Source organism: Dysidea avara, chromosome 1, assembly GCF_963678975.1.
Source record: "Dysidea avara chromosome 1, odDysAvar1.4, whole genome shotgun sequence".
Classification (NCBI taxonomy): Eukaryota; Metazoa; Porifera; class Demospongiae; order Dictyoceratida; family Dysideidae; genus Dysidea; species Dysidea avara.
The window spans coordinates 9,973,562-9,985,615 of NC_089272.1; the positions used below are offsets into that span (position 1 = coordinate 9,973,562).

Sequence of the window (12,054 nt, forward strand, 5' to 3'; positions counted from 1 at the left end):
ACAATAAGGTAAGTTTTGGAGGGTAGGAATCAGCTGTTTTGAGTGAGTACTCTGGCCAGTACAACCAACCAACCAAGCCAGTCTAGGCTAATAGCCTGTACTGCGCTGTAAGGGCAGAACCGCTGGATTTAATGTATTCACATACTAAAAGATTTCAGTGATGGTTGCTTGTAGTCAGCAGCAGTGAACATTCTTACTCCACTTCGTTCACATAATGGATGAGTCCTAGGAATTTCACGGAAATATGCTTAATGAATTACCACAATCGAAAACTTTTAGCCATTGAAAAGACGGACTAGACTCACAAAACGACTAATGCAGATGCAACACAATGCAGTACAGGCACAATGCCTATTCTACCTGTTCATAAGAAGTTTACAACTCCTGGGAGGGTTTCTGACATTTGTTACCTTGTGGTGTCGAAAGAAATTACTGGCGAACTTTCTTCAGTGAGGTCACCTTCCTTCTTGAACACAGAAGCATACCTTGGGCAAAAACTGTACCTTGGTGGATATACAAATTCATGGCAAACCAGTGGTGGATCTAGAATTTTTGAAAGGGGGTTTCTGGGAGGTGTACTATATATTTTTCCATAAAGCTATTGCATTAGTATAACATTAATATAGCTACACTACTGAACTACCATTTAGAAATTCTTACTTGCCTGGGGCGTAGCCAGACTTTTGGTGATGCCAGGGCCTAGCTGTATAGCAAGACCAAAAACAAATGAAAAAAGGTAACTGACAATAGTTGCCCTGCTCTCATAGCTTGCTACGCTGCTTTTCTGAATAGTGTAAGTCACCAATTATTGGCAGGTACCAATTATCAGCACTTGTAAAGTATAGTGGCTATGAGATATATGGAGGCAACCCAGTACCACAGTGGGCTGTTATACCCTCTAAAAAATTTCTTACAATCGTTTTCATTTGGTAATTATTGTTGTTAAAGCACTATACAAGCTATGCTGATTAACTATGAAATTGCGTAAAAATAATTTATATTGAAAATCAGTATGCTTTTGCGTCTAATATGAATATCTCTTGAACAGCTGGCCTCATCTTTGTAAAATGTCTGTGTAATGGAGTTATCAAAGGACTGCACCTCCCATACAAAATTTCACAAAGAACTAACGGGGCATCATGCAGTTACGTACAAAAACGCACTTGTGCAGATAATTGGTCAATCACAGAAGTACAGGTGCCGATAATAGGTATCCCATGCCGATAATAGGTATCCCATGCCGATAATTGGCACATGATATGCATGCGATTTTCCTTATAATAAGACGTTCACTCACGTGAGATAATTAAAATTTGATGTGCTAAGAGACGAAGAACCGCTCTGTTAAATGGTTCAAACCAGAAGTTCATACGTCAATGAATTAAGGAATACAATTGCGTGATGAAATGGTGCTGATAATTGGTGACTTGTGCTACTGTGACTGCTCTATTAGAGTATCTTGATCTTGGTAGCGAATTATACATGATGCCCGAGGGTTCTGACTATGCCTCTGCTTGCTCTTGCTCTTTAATCAAAGAAAGATAATGTTTTTTCCTTGTTTTAAGTTTTCATCAGGGTGGTTTTATCATTTTGAACCCACGCAGAAATAAACGTGTGAAAAAGTAATTATCAAGTGAGCAGATGAGCTGCTGTGACATTTGATTTAGTTGGCCTCTGATACGAAGAAGACATTCTGTAAGTTAAATGTTACTGTTATGGTACAGAGCTATTTGCAACAGAAGAATGGCTTAGCATCACTTTTAAAAGTGAAATTCTGAAAGGGGGTTTCTGTCGAAACTACTGAAACCCTTCTAGATCTGCCACTGCAAACACAATGAGCCATGAGTTAAAGCTACACGCCATTGTATCAGTAAGTTATAATGTTTTATGTAAGCACCTGTGGATTATTATCATGATGGTTTCTGTACATATTGATTTATTTGCTCATTTGGCTATCTAGTGTTGTATATCCCACACTGCTTAACTTATGAAGCTGAAACATAGCCTGTCCACTTCACTGTCCACATAAACAACAAAGAACCAATAAAATAAATGTGTGGATATTGACGATTTTTTAAAATTAGATTAAATAAACATTTTTATGTATACTTGTGTGAATGTGTGAAATGTGTGACATGTACACTATTCACATGCAGGATTTAACTCGAATGAAGAAGACTTGACTAGAATATCATCATTACCATTGGCACAGCAGATGCTTATTGCTAATAGTAAGTGTGTGTGTGTGTGCGTGTGTGTGTGTGTGTGTGTGTGTGTGTGCGTGTGTGTGTGTGTGTGTGTGCGTGTGTGTGTGTGTGTGTGTGTGCGTGCATGTGTGTGTGTGTACTTGGACTGAAACAGATGTTATCTGGATATTCGGATAACAATTTACTATCCAGATAGTAATTTGCAGTCATTTGGATAATGTATTGAAATTTCCTTAATACATAGCTACCACATTTAACATTACTACAAAGTTAATTTTCATATGAATGTTAAGTTTGTTTCTATTCTAAATTTCTAGTAAAACAAGGCATGTTCACAATAAAATGTTCAGCATTTTTTATAGCAATTAGTGATAATGTGACTATTTGTAGGATATCACTTCAGGATATCCAGATAGTTAAATTGCTATCAGCTTCAGCACTAGTGTGTACGTGGGTTTGTGTGCGCAAGTGTATTGGTATCAGGATGGGAGGTAGTATAAAAAAATGTTCACAGGATGACATTGACTTTAGCTTAAATATGTATTTTCAAAGACACGCATCACATTTCAGACTATCTTATGCTCAATGGACTATTTGTTAGGGATACTGTAATAGTCTTAATATAATCATGTCGTGACATAAACCTAGTTTGTTGCAGCCTGTAGCCTTTGTAATGTCATAACATCAAGACACATGGTAGTGTGGGTAAGCAGCCAAGAGAGCTGGTATTCCACATCTTGGGTATATTGACAGAAAGAAAATGCGTTTTTCTTGCATACATGGCCCCATGGTCCCCTCTCGAAGAGACAATATTGTTCTACTGGTCACCTTCAGTACCTCACATTACAAATTCCAGCAAAATCCCTCTATGCGTTCATGAAACACAAGCCCTTAAAGTTGAGGTTGTTTCATGGGCTTGGTTTTCTTCTTTTTGCACCCTTCACAAAAACCAGTACAAAATGCAAATATGCAACTCAATTCCCATGAAATTTGGAGAACATTAAGGAGGTATTGAGGTGAATTCATGTACCAAGTCTAGTGTAAATGTGATACGTATTCATGGAGTTATGGTTTAAAAAGACTGATGTTTTGTCATGCCTGCAGGATAAACCACCTAAGGAAATGGCTTACAAATTGGTATGTGTATAGATGAACCATCAAAGCTGAAACCTTTGTGGTTAAAAGAAATTGCAGTGAGACTTACAGAATTACAAAGAAAAAGCTAACATGCTGTAAAAGAATGTGGGGTCATAATACTCTAATATAACAGTCACCAAGTGGTAAAAAGTTCTCACTTAATTTCTACCTTATAAATGAAATTCTAGTTTAAGTCTATGGTACATGATACTAAAAGTTCATCATTTCATATATCTACCAATAGAAAATGATTATTCTACAACATTCTATGTGTTTTCAATTGGAAGTCCTCAAAATAACATGCGTTCTATTAGAGTATTAAATACACATAGTCAAATACTCAAAATGCTCCAATAGGTTGCTATGATTTTTTTTGTATTGGGAGGTTTTTTTTTCATGAAGGCTTGAGCTTTTCTGGTCAAAAATATCACCCTAAAACCAGCCTTACAATATACCTTCATTGCGTTAGATCTTTTAGGTATAACCAAGCCCTAAAGTGCCTTCAGTACAACCTGAAACACTTCCAAAAAGTTGCTATGAAATAAAAAAATGTGTGGTGGGATTTTCTACTGTCTGACTGACTGATGCCTTATAACTCAATAACACCTAGAGATGTGGGCTTGATTTTTTCACTGTTTGACATTGCTTCAGCCTGACAGGTGCATTCTGGCATACCCCAAGAACATACAATACAAGCTTCATGGACTTACTGTATCTGTGTCTACCTTTGTGTCCTATTTATCTTTGCTGACAGCATGAGGTGTCGATTCACGGTAGCACTGTGTGATGGCTTCCCTATGTTTGATAGGTGTTTTCCATTGTGACTGGCAGAGGTCCTTCTCCTAGTGTTCTTCATTTGTAATGATGTGTGACAAAGCTGAAAATGAATAGATAATGAACACTTCACTAATCCATTATTAAACGTTCAGATGCAAACAATAAGCCTGGCACTATTCCTTCCATTCTAGTATGGATTTACCAGTCGTAATAATGTTGCAAAATGAGAAAACAAACAAGTGTAAGGAAATATTAAGAATTTTAAGTTCAATTAGGGATCGTAGAAAAAAGTAGTGAAAAACAAGGGAGATCACCTATACCTGAAGATATATACTAGTGGACATTCAATCCTCGAACTTAAGAGGGGATATAATGTCCACTAGTATGTATATTTCAGGTCCCTTGTTTCACTACTTTTTTTCTGTGATCCCTAATCGAATTTGAATGATCCCTATACCTACGTAGTTCACATAAGCATACATTTTAAGAAAAACGAAATTTAGAAATATTGTAAAATTACAAGTGCTACAAAGAAAAATAAACACAAGTTTTAATCAAGCTATTGTGCATGAAAGCCAGTCTCAAATTAAGAAATCCTATACACTATCTTGTTGTATGGTCATAAAGAGTCTGAAAGTTTGGTTTCTGTAATCCCAATGGTATGCGTGTAAAGTGAACTTGTTTATGATGTGGAAGACATACCTTTGTTGAGCCAATCCCAGTGATGCTGTAGACTAATGCAAACAAATGTTATGGCTGTAAATGTAGCAGCTGTATTTATTTTTACTATACTTAGTTTTTGATTGCTGTACAAACTGCTAATACTACTGTGAAGCTCTGTAATTCCTAAACTACTCAAACAAAATAAGTTGAAACTTTGGTGATCCATTCCTCGGACACTGTAGATAGTACTGAGGAAATAAAAAAAAATTCAGAAGTTGTGTGAACTTGGCAGGCTTTAGCTAAGACGACGGTCATATAATTTTATAGCTTTTTACTCAGCTATGTTGTACGTACAACCCATGCGTCATAACTTAGTAATGTTAACTCTAAACTCTTATAGATTTGTTAACTGTTTCAATGGCAGTAATGTCAATGGACTTAACAGCCACTGCCACCATATGGGAGCATGGGATCATGACTCACTCATAGAATAAACTTTATCCTTGCTATAACTTGTAAAATGCACTTCATAGCAAGATGCGGTAGTACTGAAGCGAACACACCCATAGAAGTCCTGTTTCTGGGATAACCGGATCCTTCCTGGACTACTATGCGTTTGTTATGTACTAGCACAAAGTGTAACCTTTTATAATAGGCGAAGTAAATTGTTCTTCAAGTTGAAAATATTAATAAGAAAGTGTTAAACATGGATAAAGACAAAGTCAATAGTCGGCTGCTTTATCCTGGACATGACATGGTGGACACTAGTGCAGATATGCATGTGCAACAGTAAAAATGGGACAAATCACGAAGAAACCAGCTGTGGAATGGGTTACACTGTAAGAATACTGTATAGAATAGTTCTTTGGAGTATAATGCACCTTTGTAAATATTTATTTCGAATTCTGTTGTTTGTTCAATCTGGTTTTTGGACTTCGTTGTTTCATAACTTCATTGCGGGTGCTGTTATACAGTGAAACCTCACTTAGTGGCCACCTCAGTAATGAGGCCACCTCATTATAGTGGCCAGGTCCAGCAAGTCCAAACGTGTTTTCCATTATGTTACATTTATTTAATTTTCGTTAATAGGGCCACCTCATTATAAAGGCCAGTGGCCACATACCACTGGACCAAACTGGTAAAACTAATACAATGTTCCCTCAGTAAAGAGGCCAGCTGAGCAGGCAGTCAAGGTATCACTGCAAAAGTTGCTGCTCTTAAGTGCACATTTTAACTACTGAAAGCGGTACCCATTATTCTGGCAGTATACTTCATGCTTTTCCAGCCATTATGTCTCAAGTATTGCTGGAATAATTGGTACATCGTATGCTCCTACCTTTCTCTGTGATAAACTCTACATAGTGTGTTTAGTTAGATCAATTGTATACTGATGTTACAGTTGCTGGTTTGTTGAAAACCTCAATAATAAGGCCATTTTGTTTTATGGCTGTATTAATAAGGTTTTCGGTAATAGGGTCACCTCAGTAATAGGGCCACTTATCATGGGTCCCATAGGTGGCCCTATTAACGAGGTTTCACTGTATAAACAAAACCAACATAGTTGACCTCCTTAGTTTATAGCGAGTATTTAGATACATGGTTACAACTTGCTGAGTAGTTCTGTGTATTGGATGGTTAGTATGATGCAATTCTGCCAGTGGTCACTGAGAATTTGGCCGTGAATGGGTTTAACAATGACATGTCATTTATGTTATTATTAAAACATTAACATCATTGTGTCTTGGTCACCATCTTTGATTTTAGTATTTGAAGGCCACATTCATTCTTGGTATTTTGCTATAAAATTAATCGTGGCCAAATAATAAGACAGGTAATCTCAACTGTGCAGGGTTTGTAGCAGTTATTTATTGACTATGTATGACTCTTTTGTCCTCTAGACTTCACAGAGCTCCAGTCCCACTATAGTGTACTAGTGAGGAGCATGCCAGATGACTACATGAATACAGTGAGCCAGTTGGAACGTCACCTAACTGGGGATCATATTGGGAGTATACTAGAATGTGTCAGTGTGTTCACTGCCAACCAGAGAATACTGGACTGTCTCATTGAACAGTTAAATGACAAGGAAGATGTTCTGCTATTGTGTAAAAGATTAAGTGTCATCAACAATGCTCCGTCATTAACTGTTGTCATTAAAGATCTTGAGAAAGGTACAAATGGTTCAGTAGCCAGTTAAGTACATATACAATGTAAATGAGCACATTCATGCACAACAAGTACACAAGAATTGGAATTTTCAACTAGAGTAGGGACCATAACAAATCAATAAAAAGTACTGAAACAAGCTGGAGTAGTGCATGTGCTATGCTCCCTAATCTAAATAATTTTTGTGCACTTGTTTGTCAACTTTTTTGTAAAATAAAATTGTGACCCGCTGAGCAAAAACTTCCCTTTTTCGCAAATTTCTCAAATTCCATTTTATTGCTTCTCTGTTATCGATAGTAACAAAGGAGTAGACAGCCAAAGTTTCAGCCTTTTGTGATGAATAGTCTTTGAGTTATAGCGACAGACAGTTGGGACAGGAATAAACTCAATTTGTATGGCAACAATACTGCAAATAAATTACGGACGCTTACTTATAATCAATCATAATTCACGACTGAAACAAGCTACAAAGATCAGTCTGTTCACCATGTACTGGCACATCAATCAAGGTATAATGTTTTCCTTGTGTGTCTCTGTGTGAACAAAAAAGATGGCCATTTCAACAATTACATTATGAGGATAAACTTTATTTCTACCACATTGTACATAAGTACCCATAATTCACAAACCATATTCTGTATGAACACGAAACAAAGATTTTCTTACTCCCAATGCACAGGAGCATTTGATGGTGTATAGGTTTTGCTGATTTGAGCTCAGTTTGTTTCAGTACATAACGAAGTGATTAAAATGTGTGTAATTTTTTTATGTAGCACACGTATTTTTTCCCAGTTAACAGTATTTCAATACGCTTAAATAGAATTTTGTGAAAACGGCCGGTTTTCGCTCAGCGGGTCACAATTATTATGACTGGTGAACCCATTTTTACTGCATCAAAAGAAAGAAATGATACCGCACGCCTCAGCTATTAATTGTTGTCTGAAAGTGAAATATCCATTATGCTTTGTTGTCAGCTATGTTCAACCTGTTACACAGCGTTACGAATCAAGAACTTTTTGAAAAGCACCTCTGCAATTAAAGTAGCCACTATGAATAATATGGAAAATTTCCATTACGAAGGGAAACCATCCCGCGCTACCGTCAAAAAGACATTAACTTTTCGCTGTTAGCAAAGATGAATGGGGCACAAAGGAGGACACTGGTAAGTCCATGAAGAATGCATTGTATGTACTGCAGTATGCCAAAAGGCACGTTTGTGGCTAAGGCTGAAGCAATGTCGAGCAGTGAGCCCCCGGTCTTAGCTGTTATCGAGTTACACTTGTCTGAAGGCATCAGTCAGTCAGTCACAGTCAGTCAGTCAGTCAGTCAGTCAGTCAGTCAGTCAGTCAGTCAGTCAGTCAGTCAGTCAGTCAGTCAGTCAGTCAGTCAGTCAGTCAGTCAGTCATTCAGTCAGTCACTAAAAAGTTCTAATTTTTTAGAAAAACGCTCATAGCGAATTGTTGAAAGAATTTCGGGTTGATCTGAAATCTTGTTTGGGCTTACATAGCTATACCTAGCCAATACTACTTCAACGTTGACAGGGAAAGTGAGGCTGGTTTTTTGGTTATGTTTTTCATGGGCCATGTCCAAACCTTTGTGGTCCATACTGGTGCTTTTAGCAGTGAATGGCACCTGCTAAGATGCCTATGGTAGCTCATACTAAATTACACAAATAATTTTTATAACACCTGCAATGCACATGTGAGTGTGTTATATTCCATGCATGTTTTAGGGATAAGTAAGTATATCCATACATACTAGAGGTGTACTGATAGTTAAATTTTAAACCTATCCAATAATATATCAACTCTAAACATTGATATTGATCTGGTATACCAATATATGTAATATAGTGTAGCCATTTAGTTTGGAGGAGAGAACTTCAATATTCTACGTAATTTCTTACTATTATAGTTTAGAAAATAAAGGCTGCAGCACATGTTGCTGTCAGACCTTAATGCTGGTCACTGTAAAGTTATCATGAACCATGATAGTGGGTTCATAATAGGGATTGCCCATATTTTTTGCAAAAACTCTAATAGAACGCACGCCTAAAAACCACCTTGGAAAGCATCCTCCAACTCAAAGTGACCTTCTGGTGGTTATTTGCAATTAGTATTGGTCCACTAGTAAGTATCAAGTGAAAAGGAAACAGTATGTGTATTTGGGACAAAACTGAAATTTGCTGTTTTGTTCATATTATTCTTCATATTCTTATTATTCATAATATTATTTGTTTCACTCATGTACAGCAAAATTTATCAACTTTTTCGTTCTAAAAACTATATAGCCATGCTTACTGAGTCCTTCCTCATGTCCATGACCTATTTTTGATTTCGTATTCGGATGGAAACAGCCCAAACCGGGCCGTTCCTTCTTTTCCAGATTAAGTACTCTAATAGAGCAGTCATATAAATACTCTAATAATGCAGTCAAGTGTATAACAACAATTCTTGCACTGAATTTGACAGCTATTAAAAGCACCAGTAATGTGCATTCTAGTTCATATTAGGAGACTCTCATTCTGTATGCAGATTACAATTTGATCAGTTTCATGTGTGTTCTGAAACATTGACGGCATTATTATAAATTATACTATTCACAACAGTCTTCATTATCAAGAAAAGAAATCCATCATCCATTAATGGATTAATAAAAAGTACACAAACTAGATGGATAAAAAATTGGAAATTTTAAAATGGGAATAGGGATTGCTGAAAAAGCCACAAAACAAGAAGGGATGACTGGGGTGGTAATGTAAACCACAAATCCCTATTTTGACTCATTTCAAAATGACAGAGCATGTAACTAAAGGTTTACGACAGAGAGTCGAAATAGGGATTTGTGGTTTACATTACCATCCCAGTGATCCCTTCTTGTTTTGTGGCTTTTTTCAGCGATCCCTATTCCCATTTTAAAATTTCCAATTTTTTATTCATCTAGTAATAATAATATTTCATTCATAGTCCTAACAATCACTGGCAATGTTTGATGGTTGCCTATGGTGGTATTGTCTTAATTAACCATCCAGACAGTAAGGCACCCACAAATATTTTAATCCATGCCCCCACCAAGGTTGGTCTGCATTACTGCACATTTAAATACTAGTTAAAGCACTTAAGTGGGTGAAAATCAACCGAATATAAGAGTGTTATTATTTCCATACAGCACTGAAAGGAAAATACGGCATTGCGTGCAGAAAATACAACACTGTTGATCACATGCGTAATATTTTAAATAGCTAGAAGTAGCCAAAATGATGCTTTTAGTTTGTTTGTATACTGTATAGACACTGACTGATTGTTTGATGGCTGAAAACCAATGTGGTTCGAGTATACAAAATGAACCCTCCAAACAAAATTACTATAGAAAGCACTAGTTAAAGTACCACTACACTTGTGCAATATGAAAAAATAGCAATCTGGCATGGTGTCGATCTGAATGCAACACTCGTCTTTGCCCTGTGCTGTATTTGTCTACCTTTTACTTTTTTTTCCGTATTGTACTCATGGCGGTGCTTTAACTAGTACTTAGGGTATCACAGCTAGTGCATACGGGAAAAATATAGCACCAGGGTGTGTTCAAGAGACAGATATAGCACCTGAATGCTATATTTCCGAAATGCACAAGCGTGAGCAATGTTTTAACTGGTTTAATGTATGAATCCAGGGTTGCAATCAATAAGAAATTAACTGTTTAATACAGTTTATCACACAACCTGGAATGCCATGATGGCTATGAGAAAACTTGTGCCAACTCATGAATGTAGAATGTTAATATGTAGCCATTAATGCCTAGTTTTCACATGATTCATGATCCGTCAGATCCAGAATTCACTTAGTAGTGGGACAGGAGAATGAGGAAAATGATTGAGAAAGGCTAGTTATGGTGTATGTGAGTAATGGACAGTTTGTACAGCTATGTATCTAATTGTTGTTTGCAAGTGTGGCCATCACTGTGACAAGTTGAAGGCATCAATTATCAAGCGGCCACTGAATCTAACCAAGAAGTTGCTGGTGATGGACAGTTTTGTGAACAATTAAACCCTTTGGCCCTGAACACCACTATAGTGACTTTGGTTCTTAAAAGCAAACTTATTTTCTGTAAAATATTGACATACAAAACGTGGGCTCCTGTTAATGCATGTAGGGACCATCTATTCCTCCATGGCTTGCATTATTAAACTACTCACGAAGGCTAGATGTACAAATTCATATAACCTTCTTTATTTCAGGTCTCCTTTGTGACAGGTACTATCATCATAATTATTGACTTAGAAATGGCCAACAATTCTTTCAAATGCAGATTTGCCTTACATCATGCTTGATCATGCTAAAATGTTTGGATAAGGTGTAGGATATCATTACCAAAAAACTGAATTCTCTCAAGATGTTTTTCCATGATTGAGCCACATTTTACCCTCTGTTATGCAGCAAACAAGATTGAGAATGTAGTTTTCTACTTGAAATAATTAAATGTGTAGCTATCACTTATTGTTGCAAAACTTGCCGACAAGCAATCATGGTGGAAAGCTATTAATGCAACCACAGTTTTTAACAATCAGCCACCTGTTCAAGCTACTAAGGTATGATATCATAAGGGGGAAAGAGTGCTTTATACTCCATACTGTGCTATACAGTGTGTGTAAATGTGACACAACTATAAACATGACCCACAGAGACAATAGAATAACCACAATTACTTCTACTAACAAAGTTGTCAACAATGTTACCATAGCGATCAACAACAAATTAATGGCCACACACACAAATTTTTGTAATTCCACTGCAATAATTATACATGTAACACTTTCACACCTCAGATCAAAGGAGTCGGCCGGGCTACATTTTGTATGTATATAGCTCAGCTAGCTGGGCTACATATGTAATGTAGCCGGTCTACAACTGGGCAGTGATTATATAGACGTTGATGTTGAAATCGATTGTGGGGATCGATTAATACTCACATGATTAGGATGCAGGACTTGGATTTCGCCATGAAAACCACTCAGACGGAGAGCGTTTTGTTATCCTCGCCATCCTACGAGTTGAAAAATGTTGGGCTAAGATGAAAACTAGTGCTATAGCTTATTCATTTGATCATT

The 12,054-nt window shown here is 36.9% G+C and overlaps 2 protein-coding genes across 3 annotated transcripts in view; both read left to right on the forward strand.

Moving 5' to 3' along the window:
• Positions 1-12,054, forward strand: part of LOC136255032 (uncharacterized) — a 112,602-nt gene that overhangs the window by 11,793 nt on the left and 88,755 nt on the right. The window contains exon 6 of one of the 2 annotated variants that reach the window (XM_066047760.1): positions 2,157-2,231. The exons of the other annotated variant lie outside the window; for it this stretch is intronic. Coding sequence (XP_065903832.1) covers positions 2,157-2,231 — 75 coding nt within the window. The remainder of the gene's footprint in view (positions 1-2,156; positions 2,232-12,054) is intronic. 2 annotated transcript variants of the gene reach the window in all.
• LOC136241601 (uncharacterized) overlaps positions 3,267-12,054 on the forward strand; it is a 48,990-nt gene continuing 40,202 nt past the window's right edge. Inside the window, exons 1-4 of the mRNA XM_066032841.1 lie at positions 3,267-3,344; positions 5,874-5,947; positions 6,184-6,251; positions 6,683-6,969. Coding sequence (XP_065888913.1) covers positions 3,267-3,344; positions 5,874-5,947; positions 6,184-6,251; positions 6,683-6,969 — 507 coding nt within the window. The remainder of the gene's footprint in view (positions 3,345-5,873; positions 5,948-6,183; positions 6,252-6,682; positions 6,970-12,054) is intronic.